The 23,438-nt window shown below is 41.4% G+C and overlaps 1 protein-coding gene across 1 annotated transcript in view; it reads right to left on the bottom strand.

Moving 5' to 3' along the window:
* Positions 1–8,944: 8,944 nt before the first annotated feature.
* Positions 8,945–23,438, bottom strand: part of ttbk1a (tau tubulin kinase 1a) — a 99,106-nt gene continuing 84,612 nt past the window's right edge. The window contains exons 15-20 of the mRNA XM_055224481.1: positions 16,414–16,740; positions 14,043–14,534; positions 12,344–12,623; positions 10,364–10,541; positions 9,455–9,625; positions 8,945–9,155 (exon numbers count right to left, since the gene is read on the bottom strand). Coding sequence (XP_055080456.1) covers positions 8,966–9,155; positions 9,455–9,625; positions 10,364–10,541; positions 12,344–12,623; positions 14,043–14,534; positions 16,414–16,740 — 1,638 coding nt within the window. The 3' untranslated portion in view covers positions 8,945–8,965. The remainder of the gene's footprint in view (positions 9,156–9,454; positions 9,626–10,363; positions 10,542–12,343; positions 12,624–14,042; positions 14,535–16,413; positions 16,741–23,438) is intronic.

Raw genomic sequence — 23,438 nt, 5'->3', positions numbered from 1 at the left:
AGTTTGAAAACAAAGTGAGCTTATACTGGGTGTAGATTACCCTCACAAAATCAGGTCCCTGGGAGAGCGACTTCTTTACGATTGATGTATGTGCGAGGAACAACGTAGTAAGCGATCTTTCCCTCTTGTCGGGCCGCCTGGACCACTGGCCACAGTGCTGCTCTTCTCTCATGGTCCGCTAGGCAGAGATCCTCAGTGAAGTAAAGATGGTGCTCTTTTAGGAAAGAATTATTTTTCGCAGCTTTCCACACAGCATCTCGATAGGCTCTGGAAGAGAACTGCAGAATGATCCCTCCTGCTCTGGTTCTCTTTTAGTTTCCCTAAGCCGTGTACAGTGTCAATCACATTGGAGAGCTTTTGTTTACCGTCAGGGAAAACACTTTGGCAGATTCAGATGGTTTCTTTTTTAACATCTTTGGTCACAGTCTCTGGTACCCTGTAAAGTTTCAGATTCTAGCGTCTAGAGTAGCATTCAGATCCAACAAGTCGTTTCTTTTAGCTGGAGGATAGTGTTATTTTTTATCACATCAACTCTTTGTTCAACGTCTTTAATCTGATCAAAGGCGAAGTCAACCGATTTCTTAAGACCCTCAGTCCTAAGTGTATTTGCACTGATCAGTTTTCTAAGTCGTTAAAACGGGTCTTGATCAGAGTTGACAGAACACCAATAATATCTTGGTCACAAGCACAGCCTCTATTTCCTTCACCTCCAGGCATCGCAAGCAGTGCTTTTTTGTGTGCTGGTTCTTTAAAATGTAGTCGTGTTCCGCGCTGGCTGTAGCGTTGCTGTTGCTAGCCTTAGTCATGGCCTTAGCAGTAGCTATTCTCTTAGAGTATCCTTTTCTATACCGAGAAAACATTGGGACTTCAGAAATTGTTCCAGCAGTTTATCAGTAGTGAAAAGGAGTAGCATTTAAAAACGTTTTTCCATAGCAAAATGTGAGTTTTGGTGCAGCCGGATGAAAAAGAGCTACCGCTCAAGCCACCATCTTGACCAGCCCCCTTCTCGAGCGCTCTCTTTGCTCTTTCCTCATCATCATGTACACCCAAATCAAATCATAACATATTTATTATGGGGTATTTTTAGCTTTTTATCAATCATGAATTTTTATATTTATATGTTTTAACACCATGCAAAATGCATGTTTAACTATTTTATGAACTTACAAAATGGAAATATTATTGTATTTATAATATGAATAAAAATATATATTCTAAAGGTGAAAAAAAAAAAGAAAAAAAATCCTAATATAGAAAATATTCAGGATATCACATTTAAAATAAAATAAAATAAGACAAAACTGATCTAAATGTGTCCCACGTGTGACCATAAACTGTATATATAAATGGACATAGCTAGCTTCTGGCTCTATCGACTCTGGCTCCATCAACTCTGGCTCCAATTCACTTTACACTTAACTGTGTCCGCTCTCTCTGCAACTGCTGCTCTCAAGACTCGTCATTTTGGTCTTAAAATGTTCGTATTAACCTACATGATCCTGGGTAAATGAAGATATGAACATTAATAACAGACAATTCAGGCACCTTCTTCTCCCTAGGTCGGTCCTGCTAGCGTTAGCAACAGGTTTGATTGACAGCATTGCTAAGCCCCCACTCCCTGCTAAACCAACGCTGGCAGGTTAGAAAGGGGCGTTCAACAGCCTCACTCCAGATTGGTTACTATGATACTTGTGGTTGGAATGCATAATGTGGAACTCGGTTCCAAATTGGCCCCTATAACTGCTAGCCTCGATGAGCTTCATTTGACCAGAGATGAATGCTGTGGGTGACGTCACACTCACTTAGTCCGCTACACTGTCTGTGGTTCCACCTCTGTTTGTTTTTGTATAAACTGGTTGGTAGAATGGAGGTAAATAAACAGTAAACAGGCTGATTGACATTACCATGATTTTATTCCAACAGCTCATGTGTCTCATTCACATGGGTTGTTATGGTAAACGTGTACAGTATATACAATTTAAACAGTTACCATTGTTACTGCATGCCCAGAGTGAGGAGTGGTTTCCATTAGAAGCACAGGAGAATATTTTCAATGGCATTAACAGGCATAGACCCTCTGTGTCCACTAGGGGGCCCTAAACGTGCATCACGGGCCAGGCAGGAGGCTGTGTCCAGAGGAGGGCAGCTAGGAGGCGCTGTCCGCAATGGTACAAATCGGTCATGGTCAAAACGGTGCAAAACCCTGTGTTGAAATGAGAACCTCGCCCTACAGTTAGATTTGTTTTTTCTCTGTTGATAAATAAAGCTCAAATACATTTAGGAATTTGATGTGTCACTTTCACTTCCATACCCCAAGACATGTTCCTTTTAGGGCTGACTCTCAGGGGAGTCAGCGGGGGGACAAAGAGGTCCGTTGTCCCGGTTTCAGGGGCCCAGAATTGGACCCTCTTCTTATTCATTTATATTAGAGGGGGGCCCAGGTCTTTCCATGAATGACTGAATTTGCTGTGAATCGGAAAAGGTTTTAAAAATACATTCACGGTGAACCTTAGTTTGATTGTCTGCACAAAGAATAAGCATTTTGTGACTGTAATTAAATTATTATTATATAATATATATATATATATATATATATATATATATATATATATATATATATATATATATATATATATATGGACATGGCTAATCCACTAGCCATCATGTTCCAAATAGGAAGTGAGCATGAGTGTGCTTGTTTGTCATCCCTCTTTCTGTAGTTGCTGCTGTCAGACCTGTCATTTTGGTCTTAAGTGTTCGTATTAACCTGCTCTACATGATCCTGTAGTTTTTATTCACCATTTTGTCCGTAAATCAAGAAATGAACATTAATAACAAACAAATCAGGCACCTTCTTTTCCTAAGGTCGCTCCCACTAGCGTTAGCAGTAGGTTTGATTGACAAATTTGTTAAGCGCCTGCTCCCTGCTAAAACAACGGTGTGGGCGGAAAGGGGCGTAACCTTCATCAGCTTCGCTCCAGATTGGCTCTTTGATTGCTATGATACTCACGGTCAGAATTCCAAATATGGAACTGGTCTCCAAATTGACCCCTATAACTGCTAGTCTCAATGAGCTTCATTTGGCTGGAGCCAAACGCTGTGGGTGACGTCACACTCACTTAGTCCACTTCTTTATACAGTCTATGAGTTAAACAGAAAAAGCCATGCTCTTCGAACCCTTAAAAATATTAAGTTTTGACTCCATTTTATTCATCTGATAGATGTGGACTACAGAATTGAACTCTATGGGCATGAAAGCTGCAAGACTCAAACCTCAAAGGGAAGCTGAGTGTGACAAAAACAATGTGAGTTCTTATATCGAGGGTTTAAAAACATAATGTTGATGCAGTGGAAATAAAAACAAAATTCAACTTTGTTTTATGGTGTCATAGTAATATCTACTGTTTCTAGTGCTCCAGTGGTATCTGCACATTTAAACTGGCTGCGCACTTCCACCCACAGGACCCTCCCCACACACCTCCACCAGGACACACCTCCACCCATATGTCCCATAGTTCATTATCTATTAAAAGTCATTAAAGTTGATGAAGCTCATTTCAAACTGCCAGATTCCAAACAGGAAGTGGTCATAGGCATAATAGTATGGGCATATTTAATTATTAGATGTAGTTTGTCCCTAAATGTGTTGCCATAGACCATATGTCTGGTTAAGATTAGGCACAGATTTGTAATAACTAAAGTTAGGAAAAGGGTTTGGGCTTGCCTTTAGTAAACGGTTTTACACCGTCAACTTTTATAGCGTTACCTTGGAAACAGTGGTCAGGAAACAGTGGACTTTTAAAGCACCTAGGACAGGTTAGACCACTCATTTTACCAAAACACAGTTAACATTATATTTAAGGTTTTTGTCATTTTTTTCCCAGTTTGCTTAAATATTCAACCACTAACCCGAAGTGTTGTGGTATGATGCTGGTTTATCCCAACCCTGTCCTTGAGCAAGACGTAGATCACCAAAAATGGTCTTGCGTTAAAGCTGAAATTAGACGAGAATGATAAGAACCCAAACATATTCATGAAATAAACATATTTTAGTGTTGCCCATGCATTCTTCTTATAATGGTGCTGTCCCCCTTTGGCTGCACTTATAAAACAGATCATTAGTGACGCTTATGTGGGACGGCAAGGCCATGCCTCCAGCAGGTACAATAAAAAAAAGAACAGGGGGGTTTGGATGTCCTTCCCCAAGAAATTTTGTACAAAGTTTTTTCACAATCCCAACTACTCTTATTATTATTATTTTATTTTTTTTACTGTGATAGCACTGACGAGTCTCTATGACTTAATCCAACTGCAGCCAAGCACACAGCGGAGACATTTTCAAAGACAAATGTATTTTGCAGGACATTTGGCCCTTGTTATTATTTTCCAGGTTTTCTAGGACACGAGGGAGCAAACACTAAGAGCAAAAGGAGGGGGTGACCCAGGCCCAGGGTCTTAGGGGCCCAGAATTGGAACCTCTGCCAATTAATTTATATCAGAGAGGGGCGCAAGTGAGTTTTTTTTTGCCCCAGGCCCTCAAATTTCTGTGGAGGGACCTGTCTGTGATTCATTTATGGAAGTGAACCCCAGTCTGTGCACTTGCAGAGACCCACCGCTGACCAGATTCACATTTTCATAAAGTATTGAAGAAATGCGTTTTCTGGATTGCACAAAAAGACCAAATCTCATACCCAAACTTCAGATGAACACCTCCGCTGCCACCACCATGCCTGCCCTTTGGAACCATGCATCTCTCACAATAGAATCAAATGTTTAGATGTTTCCCCATGAAATGAAAACTTGCTGTGTGTAGTAACCCCCAGTGTCCAGTAGAAAATGTAAAGTACCACGACCACAACAGTATCCACAGCAGAGAGAAGCTAGACAGGGCCAGCTAGCGGAGGGGAGTTCATGGACCCTGCTGTTTACACTTTGTATATTTTGGCGTTGCAGTTTTTTGGAGTGTGGTCCCTTTGTCCATCGTTCAGGTCAGGTTTCGCTTAGATGCCGTAAACAGAATTTGGGTTTTCGTTTCCAGAGTTTGTTTGACCGGGGCAGCAGCTAGCATCAGGGCACAAAGCACAGAAAGCCCACCCGAGACATTCACTCTCTGTGGGAAAAGAGAGCCATGCCCACAACAGCACGTTTACATTTAAAACAGCAACGCACAACGGCTGACCCAGGACCACTTACTCAAAGCATTTTTCACTAAAGTTGCACTGTGTAACTTTTCTGGTGAAGGGTCTGCTTCCTGCCTGTCTCCATGGAGATGCTTGAATGTTCCACAGTATGGCATTAGACCAGTTTACAGGTCTCAAAATAAATAACTGATGAAAATGTATTTTTACTTAGCAGGTCGGCCCTTCACAGATCTGACAGAGATACTGCGGAACATTCTGGGCAAAGCAATAATGTCTCTTTAGAGACAAGCAGGGGGTGCAGCCTCCAGTATAAAAATTACATAGTGCATCTTTAAAGCACCTAGGACTCATTTTACCAATATACAGTTAAAATTATATTTATGATTTTAGTCATTTTTTCCCAGTTTGCTTAAATATTTGACCACTAACCCGAAGAGTTGTAGTTTGATCCCGGTTTATTCCAGTCCTATCCTTGAGCAAGACAAATTTCTCTACAGGGAAACACAGCAGAACCATTGACAGTGATGTCTGCTAGTTGCCATGCTACGATGCTGTTGAATGCAAATGTGTGGTGTGGGTGCAGACTGAGAGGTCCTTTCATGATTGAACAGGGAACGAGGCCGCCCTGAAACACTGAGGTTTTTTTGTCCCCAGACTGATTTGTCACTGTCCAGAACAGGAAAGGCCCGATCCAGCAGCTTTGGAGAGGGTTCTCACAGTCGATATCAAAACAAAATGGAAAATCAGAGGTTGGAAATAACTTATTTAAAAAATGGGACTTTTGTAGCGGCATACTTTTACTCCTACTTGAGTAATATTTTTATTAAAGTAACAGTACTCTTACTTGAGTAAATTAATGTGGTTCCTCTTCCCACTGTGAGTCTCTCTAAAGTGACTTGATGAACAATATGAAATGATTTGAACATTTGTGTTTCTGGCTCCTTCAAATCCTTCAGATTTAATTTGGCTCATTTTTTGTGTCTCTTTTAAAATAACACATTTTGTACATTATTTCATGTTTTGTCCCGACAGTTTCTCTTTAAGTTATTCTTACTTGAGTAGTAATACGTTTCTTGGACCACTACTTTGTACTTCTACTTGAGTATTATTCTGAAGTAACGTTACTGTACCCACCTCTGGCAAAAAAAAATCCAGGGATGTAACGGTGTGAACACAGATTGGAGATGCCTGTTTGTGATGGAATTACTGTAAATTTTTTATTTTTTTTTAGATTCCTTGACATGATTCTTATGTGTGGAAATATGTGAAATTATAAAGTAACTGCAAGCAAAGAGTGAGACACTTTAAATGGGGCTAAAAATAGTCACTGCTAAATTGCAAGTTAAGCCATAAGCCACGTGTTTCCATCCATCCATTTTCTTCCGCTTATCCGGGGCCGGGTCATGGGGACAGCAGCCTAAGCAGGGATTCCCAGACTTCCCGCACCCCAGACACATCCTACAGCTCCTCCGCTGGGACCCCAAGGTGTTCCCAGGCCAGCCGAGAGACAGTCCCTCCAGCGTGTCCTGGGTGCCTCCTCCTGGTGGGACATGCCCGAAACACCTTCCTAGGGAGGGATCCAGGAGGCATCCTGAACAGATGCTCGAGCCACCTCAGTTGACTCCTCTTGACGTGTAGGAGCAGCGGCTCTACTCTGAACTAATCCCGTGCGACTGAGCTCCTCACCCTATCTCAAAGGAGCGCCCAGCCACCCTGCGGAGGAAGCCCATTTCGGCCACTTGTATCTGCAATCTTGCACTTTCGGTCATTACCCAGAACTCATGACCATAGGTGAGGGTAGGAAGGAGGGTAGGACTGACTGGTAAATCAAGAGCTTTGCCTTTTGACTCATCTCCTTCTTCACCACAACAGTCCGATACAGCAACCGCATCACTGTGGATGCTACACCGATCTGCTTGTCAATCTAAAGCTCCATCTGTGCCTCACTTGTGAACAAGACCTCCTCCACTTGAGACAAAGACTCCCCTCGAAAAAGCCATCAGGACAACATCATTGGCAAACAGTAGTGATAAGATCCTGTGGTTCCCCAACCAGACCCCCTCCGGCCCATGACCGTGGCTAGAAATTCTGTCTATAAATACAATGAACAGAACCGGAGACATAGGACAGCCCTGGGGGAGTCCAAAATGCAGTGGGAACAGGTCTGACTTACTGCCGGCAATATGAACACATCTCGTGTTTTGGTCATACAGGGACCGGACAGCCCTTAGCAAAGAGCTCTGGACCCGGAGCACCCCCCAAAGGACACCACAAGGGGCACGTTCGAATGCCTTCTCCAGATCCAAAATGCATGTGTGGACTGGTCCAATGTTCTGCGGCCAGGACAAAAACCGCACTGCTTCTCCTCAATCTGAGGTTCGACTATCGGACAGATTCTCCTCTCTGGCACCCTGGAATAGACCTTACCAGGAAAGCTGAGGTGTGTGATTCCTCTGTAGTTGGAACACACCCTCCGGTCCCCCTTCTTATACAGAGGGACCACCACCCTGGTCTGCCAGTCCAGTGGTACCGTCCCTGACCGCCATGCAACGTTGCAGAGACGTGTCAGCCAAGACAGCCCCACAACATCCAGAGCCACGTGTTTATAATCATATTAACCTAGTGGACTTTAAAAACATGGGGAACTCCACATTTCATTTTGATAAAAGGAAAAACAATGGAACAATTTGGGACAATTATGACATGGTTAGAAAAGTGCACCTCCATTTTAGCAGAGCACCCTAAAGATAAACCACAAACGTTTACGACCAGTCAGATGTTTGGATGCGCCCCGTCTCACTCAGTGTTTTTTATCTTTATTTTTTACTACTTTCTACATTTTAAATACACATAGAACACATCAAATATATGGAGTAAGATATATAGCAAAAAGTGTATATATATATATATATATATATATATATATATATATATATATATATATATATATATATATATATATATATATATATAAATAATATATATCTTGCTTCATATATCCAGACTTTTGACTGGTCTTGTATGTTTTTATGTTCTAAATGTAAAGGCCTTTGTAAGTGCAAGTTAATAATGACTGTTGTTTAGACAAAGCACACATCCTGGTCACCTGAAAAGATGCGGCAGGACATCTCATGTAAAAACAACAGCCAAAATATCCAGGCAAATTCCGTGATACCCTGTATCTGAAAAGGAGAGGGAAAAAAGCGATTGTAGCAGTTTGTGTCTTATGGATTTGGCTTTTACAGGTGAATTTTGTTTATCTATTTTAGCACCGTTACATCCCAATTGATACTTTGCAGTGACATTGTGCTGGGGGCATAATGCATGTATGTCTATGACGAAATAGTCAGCAGTTACCATGATGGCACAACACAAACATTTTAGCAAACCTGTGATTAGTCTGAGCATTCATGGTCCTGTTTAGGAGTTTGATTTTAAACAAAAAGGTGAGAGTGACTAAAAACTAAAAAACTGTTGGCTAACGCTAATGCTAATGGTAGCTAGCTTGTGACTGTAATGTTATTTGAGAGCGACTTGTTCAGCAGCACAAATCAGCTCACCTGTTGTAGTTCAGATAAGTCAGTTCTTTATGATCAGATTGTGTTAAAAAAAAGCTCATGAAAGTCTAACTTGAGTAACAAAGCTTCAGACAGAACAGTGCCAACGGTTAGCATCACACGCCCAGGAAATGTTGATGACATCAGCTGCAAAGTATGATTAACTAAACAAAGATAAATAACTTTGGTGACACATCAGATCCGACATAGCTTTTCCTGGCTTATTCTCCAGGTTTTCCAGGTTTTTCAGGCTGACAGGGGTGGGTATTATCTGGCTGGCATGGACCTCTCCCTGGGCTGTGGTTTGACTTTGGGGCTGGCAGATGCTGCTTTGGGCCGAGTGTGGGATGTGGAGGTGTCCTGGGAAGTGCTGCGTCTCATGCCCACATTCAGGGCCTGGTTCCTGGGTTGGATCACGGGCATGGTGGGCTGCCTGGAGGGTCTGTGGGATGAGGAGCTGTGGACAGAGGTGGGTGTAGGAAGTAAAAAGAATGAATATCTGTAATTTATCTCAGTGTTGATACTACAATGATAATTTAAATCAAATCTTAAATCAAATAAGTCTAAAACTACTTGTAATGCATAAAAAAAATCAAAAAAGGTCAGATTTTGTCCTGTTTATTTGAAAATTTCAGTATAAATAAAAGGAAATATTTATTTTACAGTTATAAAAAAAAAGACACAGAGGACCACACAAGTCAAGTCAAAAGCTCAAATAGCAATCGTATTCTTTGAGTTGTGTGATTCCTACTCCACCTTGGGCTGTCGAAACGGCTGGGGGTGGAGCTGAGGAGGCGGAGGGGCGTTCGGATGCTGCTGGGTAAAGTTGCACTGGAGCGAGGAGCGGAGCCAGATGAGGAGCGTGCAGGAACGCCTTTACTGGGCTTACGCTGAGAGCTCAGTGGGGTCAGGGGCGCTCTCTGAGACCTGACAAATAAACAAGGAAAGAGAACAAGGAAAAATACTGTTAAATCAGACCTTCAAACTGTTCTGTTCAGATCTTTTAACCATGTTCTAGTCATTTCTTCTCATTAAGCCTCTGAAGGAGTATTTGGAGTGATTCATGTTTGAGTAATTTTTAATCTCTTATTTTCAAGATGCCATTTTGTTGATGCTGACATTTTCACCTCCACCGGTACATGCCCACTGTGATGTACACGCCCACTGTGACGTAAGTACTTCCTTCGCCAGTTTTATTTTCTTAATCATTGATACTCGTAGTATTCGGCAGCGTAATGACTATAGTGTAGCGCTATGAGAGGCTTTGACAAGCCTGTAAAGCGCAGTACAAGTGTAAGCCTTATTATTATTATTATTATTATGTAGGAGGATGGGAGGGCATCTGATACACTGGGATACACTAAGATGGCAGGGAAACTGACACACAGGGATACAGTAAGATGGGAGGGCATCTGACACACAGGGTTATAGAAGGATGGGAGGGCATCTAACACACAGGGACACAGGAGGATGGGAGGGAATCTGACACACAGGGATACAGGTTTGTGGAGGCTGGGAAGGCATCTGATACACGGGGATACAGATTTCTAGAGGCTGGGAGGGCATCTGACACATAGGGATACAGGAGGATGGGAGGGCATCTGACACACAGGGATGCCAGTTTCTGGAGGATGGGAGGCATCTGATGCAGCAAAGCACACGTACCCGATGATAGCTTTGGCTCCATTTGCTCCTGTGTGAGTGGGGATGGCTGCAGGAGTCAGCCCAGCCGAGGGCCTCCTGACAGGGGTAAGTGGCCGTGGGATTCTGCTCCTGCCTTCTCTAGACCCCTCCTCTGTGGTCCTCAGCCTGGAACTCCGCTTGGACTCATCTGAGGTGTAGTCTGAAGGTGAGATTGGAGAATACTTTGAAAATTAGTTTAGTTACAGAATACTGAATTCTACAGTAAAATGCGTTTGTTGCATGGCCCAGTCAGAGTACTGTGTCAGAGTACTGTGTTCTGAACACTTGGAATAGTTTTACATTGATTTGTATTTCAATTATAAAGTAAAGACGCAGCATAGAAATAAAAAGAGCTCTATGTTTTTTCTCTCTATGTTGTTGTGAATTTCATTTCACAGATTAGAAGTTAAAGTCTCACCTGTCTCACCACAACAGCTGAGTTTTATATTTTCTCTTTGATGAAGCCTACATCACATGATCAAATACCGAAATGTATTGTTTTTATTCAGTAAAAGTAACTGTTATCTGAATACCTCCAAATGAAAGAGTAGCTGTACCAGATTACAGTTACTCAAAATGAGTATTATCAATATGTATTCTCAGTATAAGTATCAAGTTACTTCCAAACACTGGAGCTGAGTGACAACCAGATTCCTGGTATCATACTTTCACTCCTACTCGAGGAGTACTGTTTGTATTGAAGTAACAGTACTTACTAGAGTAAAGGTCGTGTTCCTCTTTTCACTGTGAGTGAGTCTAAAGTGACTGGAGCTTTATGTAACAATATGAAATGATTTGAACATTTGTGTTTCTGGCTCCTTCAGATATGACTTAGTTTGGCTCACTTTGAAAATGCCACATTTTGTGACTTATTTCATGTTTTGTCCCAACCGTTACTCTTTAACTTACTCTTACTTAAGTGGTATTTTTCACAAATACTTTTGTACTCTTACTTGTGTAATGTCTTTTGAAGTAATGTTAATTTCACTTGAGTACAGTTTTTTCACTAAGCTACCGCTAACACTACTCTTTCAGGACTTCCAATACATGCAGGACCCTGATATATTTGCTTGATAAAATATTGATATTTTGCAGTGACATCACGCTGGGGGTGTTCTACACATATCTGCAGGGCAGAATGTTACCATGTTAGTTACCATGGCGACACAATGCACGCAATAGCAAACACTGACAGAAAAGTTTTAAGATCATCTGAAAACTCAAGAAAAAATACAGATTGAATTTAAAGAGCACATTTTGAGTAGCCTGAGATCAATCTGAGCATTCACAGTCCTATTTAAGAAAATGCCAGAAGTAAAATCTTTCAGCTGGACAAAAAGTTGTAGGAGTGAAGACATTTGGCTGCTCATCCAAGCCGCTTCTTCAGTTCTGGTCAGATTACTGCTGGACATTACTTTATATCTGTCTGAAGGGAGGAGCTAATTGAACTGAAATTAAAAACAACTGTTTGTTTACAGTTTCTGCATGTAAGCTATTGAGGTAAGTGTGCACTGTGCCTGAGTCATACTTGGCACGATCATACAGCTCTTAATGGGTGCCTACTCTTTAGGTCTTAGGATGGAGTTATAGATGGGGGAAAGGTGATGTATAAGGCCCCCCATTCCTGTTCACTCCTACAACATTTTGTCCAGTTAACAGATTTTACTTTTGGCTTTTACTATAGATCACACCTGGACAACTGAGGGATTACACAGACGTCCTGTTGAGGAGTTTGATTTTGCACGAGTGACTAACTGAAAAACTGTTAGCTAATGCTAGCTAGCTTGTGACTGTAATGTTATTTGAGAGGGACTTGCATAACAGCACAAATCAGCTCGCCTGTTATAGTTCACCAAAGTTAGTTCTTAGATCAGATTGTGTTAAAATTAAAGTCTAACAAACCCTCAGACAGAGCAGTCCCTATAGCAGTCCTGCCCCCCAGAGGAGAGGTGTTTGTCGCACCTCTGCTGTGATCGTCTTCGGATGCGGTGTTACGCTTTTCTTCGTCGCCTGAGGAGGACGAGGTCCCTGAGAGCCCCCTCCTGCGGCCCATCCATCGGCCCTGCTTTTCCACCACCAGACGAGCCAGTGCCATGTGCCTGGCCCTCTGAAGACGCACTGACACCGAAGAGGAGCGCTCCGATCCAGACTCCTCTTCTGACACCAGCACTGGGATCCTGCTCCGCAGTTTGGGTCTGTCCTCTGCCCTGTGTGGCACTATGTCCTCCAACTCTGTAGACTCCTGTAAAAGATGGCAACACATAGTGGATTGTCTGCAGTCTACTTATCTCCATGGAGAAGTTATTGCTTTTAATGGAATGTGAGATGAGATGGAGAGGTGGAAGAGGGAACTGTCTTGAAGATGGTAGCTGGAGCGAATGTGGAGCGTTCTGTCTGTTTAAAGGCCTGTGTAGACAGGAGGAGGCACAGAGGAGGCAAACCTGCACTCTCCTCAGGGTCACTATGTTCTGTCTGTACAGACCTAAATGGATCCATCGCTTCATGAAAGATAACTGCAGCACCAACTCAGGCTCCTCAGGCCATGAGGAGATCAACCATCAGTGAGAGTATGTGGCTCAGTGGAGCTGCTTGATGTGGAGTAATGCCTCCTCAGGCCCCGGGGCAGCTGTGACTCCAGTGTGGGACAGGTGTTAATGAGGTGTGTTGTTTAGTCACCACCTTTGAAGCTGCACGCACCAGACCACCTGTTGCTCGTGCAATAACTAATCATCTATTAAAGGAAAACGCTCAGGTAAAAAAAAGAGTCCCAAGAAAAAAAATCTGCAGTGCCACGGCACCACTGCTAGCACCGCTGCGGGCACCGCCGCTGGCACCTCCGCTGGCACCTCCGCTGGCACCTCCGCTGGCACCTCCGCTGGCACCTCCGCTGACACCACTGGAGCAGAGCACTGTGGTCCACATGGGTCCACGTGATAACATGTGTCTAATGACCGGAAAATGTGAAAATTGTCTGGGGAAATTAGACTTCTGGTGGATTCTTAATGTAGACCTGGACCCGCACTGACCCTGAACCGGACCACACTTACAGTCAGTGTAAGCCCATGAGCCTTTTATTAATTTAAACTTTAAACAGGCTCTAATTCTGTAACCTTTTCTATTAGACCCTTTTTATTTCTCGTAGAATAAACGTGTACCCTGACCTTTCCTTATAGTGGACGTAACGGGCGCCAAATGAACTTCGTCTCTGTGACACAGACCGAACACAGCTGACTTATTTTGACCTTAAGAGCTGCTCATACCATAGATCTGGACCATAAACTGTATAAAGAAGTGGTCTAAGTGAGTGTGACGTCACCCACAGCGTTCAGCTCCTGTCAAATGAAGCTCATCAAGACTAGCAGTTATAGGGGCCAATTTGGAGCTGAGTTCCATATTTGGAATTTCAACCGCAAGTATCATAGCAACCAAAGAGCCAATCAAGAGTGAGGTTGATCAAGTAACCCTTCTCGCACGCACACAGGGAGCGAACGCTTGGCAATGCTAGCAGGTTACAGTTTATGATCTAGACTAATGTTGCTCAAATTAATGGGAAAAAAATAGGCCCAGGTCAGATCAGGTCAGGTTAACTTTAATTTTGATTCAACCATAGTTTCAGTCCGTCTCAGTTTAAGTTAATTGCAGAACAGTGACAGTCTTTTACCTGTGTCTGTGTTCGCTCCTGCACCGGTGTCAGAGCATGGACCTCCAACGCCGCCCCATTCTCCGATGGAATCGCCTCCGGACTTGTGCGAAACTTGGGCTGCTCCTCATCTCCCACCTGGTTTGGAATGATCTCCGTGTCTTTGGCTGAGTGCCCGTTGGAAGACATGACATTGAGGTGTGACGTCTCGGCGATGTGGATGAACGTTCGCTCCACTTTAGTGAAGGGCGGAGAGGCCGGAGCAATGGGCGTGGATGGCCGCAGGTCGGACCTCAGAGCTGGGGAGAGCCGCCCGGTATCAGGGGGCTCAAAGTGCAGTGCCTCCCCCAACAACACGCGATCATTTCGGGGAGTCAAGGCGGAGGCTGTGGCCAGCTCCGGCTCCAGACCGGTGTCTCCCCCCGATGGAGACTTTCGCGTGTCACCCGGGGAGAACAACACCAGCGTTTTGGAAGCATCCTCCAGATCCTGGTCATTCTCTGCACCTGAAACCTGGAAAAATATCTGTATTTATTCTGTATTTAGGTAGTACTCAAAGAGTATGCCTCATTCATCCACCGTTGAAACTTTCTTTTTTATTTATCCAGTTACATTTACTTAGTAACAGTATAAATAGTAACATTTTAAATTATACTGTTAAGAGTACTTTTTCTACTGGCATACTTTACTCCTACATGGGGGCGGCGCCAGACATATTTGGTTGGAGGAGCTAAGGGGGCGCTAAGGTTTTTGATGTGGGCGCTCACTTAACATGTAAATATATAGGCTTTTAACAATAGAGTGTGTGATTTATAAAACCTAGCATGGAATTACTGTATTTTTATTATAGTCTCATTGTGAACACTCTGTGGTTACCATTTGAACAACCGACTCGAGAGTGGATGTGATGTCCTCTGAAAGTGTGCTGTGGCTCATTTTGGTCTTAAAATGTTCGTATTAACCCGCTCTACACGATCCTGTCTTTTTATTTCCCTATTGTGTCTATAGCTAGCGGGAGCAACCCAATAGGGTTGCTCCCGCTAGCATTAGCATCAGGTTTGATTGACAGCATTGCTAAGCACCCGCTCCATGCCAAACCAACGATGAGGGCAGGAAGGGGGTGTTACCTTCAATACACTCACTCCTGATTGACTCTTTGGTTGCTATGATACTCGCAATCAGAATTCCAAATATGGAACTCTGCTCCAAATTTGCCCCAACAACTGCTAGCTTTGATGAGCTTCATTTGACTGGAGCTGAACACTGTGGGTGATGTCACACTCAGTCCACTTCTTTATGGAGTCTATGGATTTAATACATTTTCTTCTTACGACTTCTTTTCAAGCGTAAATTAGGAAAAACATGAGAAATGTACATTAAGTATGTTCATTAATCTGCTCAAAATAGATAAATAAAATGTCTTCTGGGCAAAGGCAACGTCTTGATCAGAAAAATGTCCAGATGACCGCTTCTAACAGCACTATTCACTTACTCCTTGTCACTCTAAGTAGAGCGTAAAATAGCTTCTAATTTAGACCTCTCCAACCCCATCACTCACTCAAAACATTCACACAGATAAAGTGGGTGAAATGTCTTGTCCAATGGCACATCAACAGCATGAGCACACCTACAGTCTGTCCAGCTGTGGTAGAGGATCTTCACTGTGGGTCTATTATGGCTACAATGGGCCTCCAAAAATAAAGTGAACTGTGCCTGTGTCTCTATAGTTATCTCTGACACTTGTGGATCATTGTGTTATAATTTGCAAATTTTAAATCACAATATTAATCTAAAATGACTTAGTAAAAAAAACAGGTCTGCTGACTTCCACGTTAGATGAAATGCCCAATGAGAGCTGACCTTGCTGTAAACGTCATCACAAAGCACTGCATGCCGTCGGCTCCTCCAACCAAAATGAGTACGCGATGCTGGTGAATCCTACGAGTATCACCATCCATCCATCCATTTTCTTCCGCTTATCCGGGGAGACGAGTATCACCAATTAAGAAAATAAAACTGGACAAGGAAGTGAGTATGGCACAGTAAACGTGTATGTCACAGTGGGCCTGTACCGATGGAGGTGAAAAGGGGGGTAGATCGACAAAATGGCGTCTTGAAAAAATAGAAGATTAAAGATTACTCAAAGATGAACCACTCCAAATACAAAATCAGAGGCTCAATGAGATGAGACAACTAGAACATGGTTAAAGGTTCTGAAAAGAACAGTTTGTAGAATAGGTCTTTGACTGAGACACAAAGGAAGCGAAGTGGGAATGTTGAAGTGGAACCATCTATCAATCTCTATTTTTCTATATACACTACTACTACTTTGAATGGCACTGAATATAACTTTCAGTGGACCTTTGCAGACAGAGTGATGCTCCTCACAAACCTTGGCTCCCTTCTGGTCCTCCGCCATAAGTGTTGAGTGAGCGGCCTCCTGACTCCTCTCCGTGCTCTTCTGACTGGCTTCGCTGTTGGACTCGCTTTTGGTCACGTCATCGTCACGTGGTCCCAGAGCCTCAGGGATGTCTTCGGGAGCAGCAAAACTGCGACGCGGCGGCAGCGTTCCAGTGAGCACCACAGTGAGGAAGTCCGCGCGTTTGGCCTGGAGCTGAGGCAAGATATGGAAGTGCTGCTTCTCATCGTCTGCGCCTTTGGTTCGGTAGTCGGGCGACGTTGGCGAGGGGGTCTTCTCTGTTGGGGAGAGCGCTGCTGCCTGGACAAGAGAGAGACACGTATCAGGCACAAGACAAAATATGAATGACTATGGAAACAAAAATATTAGCACCAGATTGCATACAAGCTTACCAAAACATCACTAAGTATGGCATAGACATAGGGTAGGTTCTGGAGCGATCAGAAGTCTAAACCACAACCTCCTGGTGAGAGGGAGGAGCCAGGATAACCACCTTGCCACCGTCACACAGGGAGGACACTCCACTCAGAGAGATTGGGAGTCTAAGCCACAACCTCCTGGTGAGAGGGAGGAGCGGGATAACAACAAGAATTCACATCACGAACATTGTATTTGCCCCAAATCAGTTTATTTAGTCGTGGTTTGGTTGTACACAAGCTCTTAAAGATTGTCTAGATTACATACATTGATATAAAAGGCACAAAAATGCATTGCAGAGTTTCTTGTTGACAGCACGCAGTCAGTGTGTTCAAGTGTTTCCTCGGGAGATATTCACAATGGGCCTGTACAAACATGCCATTCATCTGCCAAAGTCCTCTACGTGGTCATCGCAAGGTTTATAAAACGTTTCAAATACATGCGTTTTAAACCTGGAATTAACAAGCAGGTACTGTACAGTGATAGAAGTGGTACAAAAGGAACTATAACATGTTTTTACAAGTGAAACATGACACCAACCCTGTTCTTATTGCCTTTCAGTCACACTGGCTTCAATGCTGTACAAGAGGATCGTGTTGACTGTGGAGTGGCGCAGCAAATGTTCATGAATTTTGCTCATTATATCTGTAATTTTTAAACAACTTCAAAAAAATCATACTAGATGGAGTTGGTTCTCACTCTGCTCTAGTCTGTTCTTGCTTTGATAGGTCAGAATGGTCGCATGGCACTCAAGGCCACTCTCCTGCACGGGTAAAGATCACTATGGTGCACAATCAGCAGGCATCAATGGGCCCATATTATGCTAGTTTTAAAATCTACGTCATAATGCTGTTTCCTCATCACAAACAGACCTGGAGTTGTGTTTTGTTTCATTCACACATGTTTAACACACAAACCCTGCATATTTAGGCTGAGTTCTCTCAGACTGAAAACGCTCTGTTCTACCTTTTGATGTCATGATGTAGGTATACAAGAAGGCTCCCTTGTGTTTTTAAATTCCATACATCTTCACTAAAATCATTTGGGTCATTTGCAGCCCTGGAACTGCCAAACTTTGAAGACACAGCTATTGTTTTAGCCTCATTTAAACTGCTTCACTCCTCGGTGCACCGGGAGCTCTTGGCGACATTCTATTGACAATCTCTACTGAACAAAAGATGATGAATTTTAATGAAAAAGCTACAACCTGTGGTCATTCTAGTGTTCGGTAGAATAAATCAGTTCAGCTAAGTCTAAAAATAGTTCACTTTAAAATTGGAGGTGGAACAGAGCATTTTGAACTTGTAGATGTAGACAGACTAATAATAAAGTGTTACTCAAACATGTGTGAATGAAACAAAAAACGACTCCAGGTGTATCTTTGAAGAGGTAACAACATTATAACATGGCTTAAAGCTCACAAGAGTCAATTTTGCGCAATATAGTACCTTTAAGGAACTTTTCTAACCTGCAGGACTCCATTTTTTTTAATTCAATGAATTATTCACCAAAAAATCACAGATATATCCAGTAACATGAAAAAGCTGTACCGTCCGATCTGAACCCAGACCACAGCCTGTGCAGTGTAAACAGCATGCAAAGTAAACATTAGCATCGCGTGGTACATTCTGGTGGTTTGACCCAGCCCCAAGCATCGCTGGACGGGCTCAAAGCAAGCAGCAGGGTGCATATTGAATGTAGCCCTTTGAGAAAAACAACAGGTGAGGAGCTCCAAATGCCCACCACAGCTAGCAGCTAATGGCTAACACGCAAATGTTCACGGGCCCATATTACGCTGTTTTCTGATTTCTGTTCTAATGTCATTTCCTCATCACACACAGACCTAGAGTTGTGTTTTGTTTCATTCACACATGTTTAACACACAAACCCAGCATATTTAGGCTGAGTTCTTCTTTCAAACTGAAAACACTCCACCTTGTGATGTCATCACGTGGTAATACTCTCCACTGTGGAAGTGCTCCACTGTGTTTTTAAACTCCATACACCTTCATTAGAATCATCAGGATGCTTTCAGACCTGGAATTGCCAATCTCTATTGAACTAAAGGTAAAAGAAGCCGTTAACTTGAAAGCTACCACTTGATGACATCACGGGATGTAGATAGACTAATAATAGTGTTACTCAAACATGTGTGAATGAAACAAAACACTACTCCAGGTCTGTTTTTGAGCAGGTAACAGCATTAAAACATGGCATAAAGCTCAGAAGAGTTTTGTGTAATATAGGACCTTTAAGTGTTGAACAGTACATATTTTTACTCTTGTCCTGGGTGCATTTTCAAAACACTGTCTGCTGTTGACTTATCTCCCACACGTTTGACCTGGTGACTTGGATGAATATAAAAATGAGTAACAGCACCTCAAGTCCACACGTTTTGAAGCCTGGAGTCATGACAATTTTCCACAGACAAAACGTTTCTGTCACATTCAAGACAAAAGCCCTTGGTTAAAACACACTCTTCAAAAAATCAACATGCTTCTCAATCTACGGTATGCAGGCCCATTCTGCTCAACACTTTTACTTACTTTAATAACACAATAACTGTTCAAAAAATAAAAACAAATGAATAATAAAAAAGTTATTTTAAAAAATCCATAATAAACAAAATAAATTTGTTAAATGGTAAGCGGTCACATTTTTATACAGCACTTTTCTCCTTTCAAGGCTCAAAGCACTTTATATCAAGGAACCACACACACATTCACATACCAGTGTACACACACTGGGGCTGACGTGGGTTAAGTGTCTTGCCCAGGAATACAACAACAGCATTTATCTGTGGGAGCTGGAATTGCACTGCCAAGTTGCGGGTCAGTGAATCTTACTGCTCTGCCAATGATGCTTATGTCAGAGCACTCTACCAGCTGAGCTACAGTCACCCTAAACAACACAAATAAAAGAACAGCATAAACATGAAACGATTTCAAATAAAAAAAATACTCATTAGAATCTCTCCTTAACCCTCCATAATGTGTCTACACACATCTGTGCACTTTCTTTGCATTTGTTCCTAATTTTACAATACATTTTAGGCAATAAAATGTGCAATATTCCAAACACAGATAGGTTTAACAGACCTGGCAACCTGCAACTTATAAAGTGATGAAGTGCAAAGGAAAAACATGTTTGGAAGACGATGCTTTTGTTTTTCACTAAAGATTCTATTTTATTTTACAGTATTTATTTATACACACAAGTTTAGATTCAGTTCATAAAATCTGCAAATGGCTCTGTAATGTTTCCATCAAGAGTGGGATACGAATTGCCAACCTTCGGATCAGTGGTCAAACCAAGTGAGCTACTGTCTTTGTTCTAATGTCGTTTCCTCATCACAAACAGACCTGGAGTTGAGTTCTTCTCTCAAACAGAAAACACTCTGTTCTATCATTTATAAATGGATCTACATTAGCAAACAGAATAACAGAATCAACAGAGTTACATGGATTAGCTGTAAAATATATACAGCAAAATCCAAGTTCATTATTTATAAGTGGTACAGATGAAAAATAAATTATTGGAATTGTTAATACATTTAAAAACAAAAGGACTACCGATAGTTTTGATATTGATATGGAACATCATTAACTGCATTGCCACACCGTTTACATATATCTGCAATCAATCGTTTTTAACAGGCACTTTTCCAAACAAATTGAAAATAGCCAAATTCCCATCTTCAAATGTGGTGATAGACACCACATCAACTATAGACTTATAGCTCTTCTGCCACAATTTTTAAAAATTTTAGAAAATCTTTTTGTATCAAGATTGGATAATTTTATTGATTGAAGTATAAATTAGTTGATGATAATCAATATGGCTTTAGGCCAAAAAGGTGTACTTCAATGGCCATCATGGAGCTTGTGGTGAAAATATCTATAGCAACAGACAATAAAGAATACGCTGTAGGTATATTTATAGATCGCAAGCCTTTGACACCATTGACCATACACTACTTTAAAAAAAAAAAAAAAAAAAAAAAGGGAAAAATATGTCGTCAGAGGAATTGCTCTCAGTTGGCTGGAAAGCTCTCATCTGAATAGACCTCAGTATGTACATATGAATGATATGAATTCTGCTGAAAAATGATTACGCATGGTGTTCCGCAGGGCTCTGTTTTAGGACCCAAATTATTTATTATGTACATAAATGATGTCTGTGAGGCAATGGACAATCTGAGCTGTATTTTTTTGCTGATGACACCAGCCTCTATTGCTCAGGAAAGCACTTACCAAATCTTAAACATACAGTATAAAATGATCTAAAATAAAACTGGTTTGATATTAATACACTTTCAATGAATCTAAATAAAACTAAATATATTATATTTTCTTGATACAAATAGAAATATTGACTGCCCAACTAATATTAAATTAAATAATATGGCAATTGAACGAGTCACTGCGACCAAATTCTTGGGGATTCATATTGATGAAAAGTGTTCTTCAGACAAAGTTAGCCAAAATTGCTGCTATAATGAGAAAAATAATTTTTTTGCTGAGTGAGGTTTCACTTAAAGTATTGTACAATAGTCTATTTCTACCATATTTGAATTATTGTGTAGAAATTTGGGGTAATACCTATAAATCTAACATAAAATAAATTTTTCTACTCCAAAAGAAGGTCGTTACAATAGTGAACCAAGCACACTATCTCACACCAACAAATCCTATTTTTGTTAAGTTAAATCTAGTAAAATTGTCTGATCTTGTTGATTTGAGCAGAGCCGCAATGATGTATAAAGCATATAATCATAAGCTACCGCCTTGTTTACAGATGTTATTCAAACAGAAAGAGAGTCAATATCATCTTAGAAGAACAGGTATATTCAAAAAAGTAAAAACGCCATTGTATTTCTGATCGAGGGGTTTGTGTGTGGAACAACCTTGATGATAAATTAAAAAGCTTCTACACAATAGAAGCATTTAAAAAGAGGTATAAATCATTACTTTTTGAAAATTACAGGACTCAGGAATGATTCATGTGAACTGCTGTGGTTTGTAGTTTTTTAGTATGCATATTGAATCATATATTGTAGAACTGATACGCTGCTTTTCTTAGAATTCTTGTGCGTTATTATTAAATAGGGTTAGGCATTCTAAGTTAATTTGACTTCAGCCTAAACCCTTTTGGTCATGATAGAAATGTATAAGTACAACCTTATACAAGCTGAATAATGTTTGATTTTGAATGTAATGACCGAATTTAAAAAAAAAATCTAATTCAAATTCTACCTTGTGATGTCATCATAAGGTAAAACAGGAAGTGCTGCACTGTGTTTTTAAACTCCATACATCTTCATTAGAATCATTTGGATCAATTCAGCCCTGGAATTGCTAATCTCTACTGATCTAAAGGTACAAGGAGCTGTTAACTTGAAAACTACCTCTTCATGACATCACGAGGTGGAACACAGCGTTTTGAGCTTTGGAGATGTACAGACTAATAATAAAGGGTTACTCGAACATGTGAGAATGAAAGAAAACACAACTCCAGGTCTGGTTTTTGAGGAGGTAGAACATGGCTTAACAGACAACAGTCAACAGTCACTGTTCCACAATAAAAGACCTTAAATTTGACTTACAAATCAACATCGTTATAGTCACAGCTGTCCTGGGGCAGGCTGACACAGAACCCCCCCACTGATAAAAACACAGGCATGTTAAGTGCCTTTCCAAGGATACAACAACAGTATGAAATGCCAGAACTGAACCTCCACCTTTGCCAGTCTCTGAATTAAAATGTCTCTACCATCTACACTGTATAATATTAGATATATTAATGTAGTTTTATTTAGTTTTAAAATATAAATATAAGCAGTAATAACATGATTTTTTTTAATTTAGCTTTCTGTGCTCCTCCAGGCCAAATGTTAATGAAGCGATGCATTAGTGTGACATTGTAAAAAACTCATATTGCTCGGATGATTTTCTGAGGACGACCTGCATTCCCCAGAGCATGTTTCATTTCTCACAGAAAAAAACAACAACAAAAAAACACGATATATTTTTGTAACAGTCTTGAGGAAGTTGGCTCCTCCTTTGTCACTTCATGTTCACTTCTTCGCCTCTTGTTTTTATGGCGTGTGCAACTTCACAAAGTTTATTGCATGATATAGTTCCTGGTTTCGTTGTCTCTGTCGCCGCAGTGTTTGTTATGAGTGTGTTTGTGTTCGGGCTGGGACACATGTGCAGAGCTGGTTTGGACAAATCAAAGTCTGATATAGATTTATATCCTTCCACTTCAAACACTTTGGCTGTAACTTACACCACCAGTTGAATGTTTGGACCATAAATGGACATAGCTAACCTGTTAGCCACTACGTTTCAAATAGGAAGTGAGCATGTGCTTCCTGCTCCAAAGTTAGCTATGACCCTCTATATATACAGTGTCACCTCTATCTGTAACTGCTGCTGTTAGACTCGTAATTTTGGTCTTAAGATGTTCGTATTAACTATTTAGTCTGTGATTTGAGATATGAACATTAATAAAAGACAAATCAGGTGCCTTCTTCCCCCAAGGTCACCCCCAATACCGTTAACAACAGGTTTGATTGACAG

This window comes from Periophthalmus magnuspinnatus, chromosome 1 (assembly GCF_009829125.3).
Source record: "Periophthalmus magnuspinnatus isolate fPerMag1 chromosome 1, fPerMag1.2.pri, whole genome shotgun sequence".
In the NCBI taxonomy this organism is placed as follows: Eukaryota; Metazoa; Chordata; class Actinopteri; order Gobiiformes; family Gobiidae; genus Periophthalmus; species Periophthalmus magnuspinnatus.
This window is presented reverse-complemented; position numbering and strand designations above follow the sequence as displayed.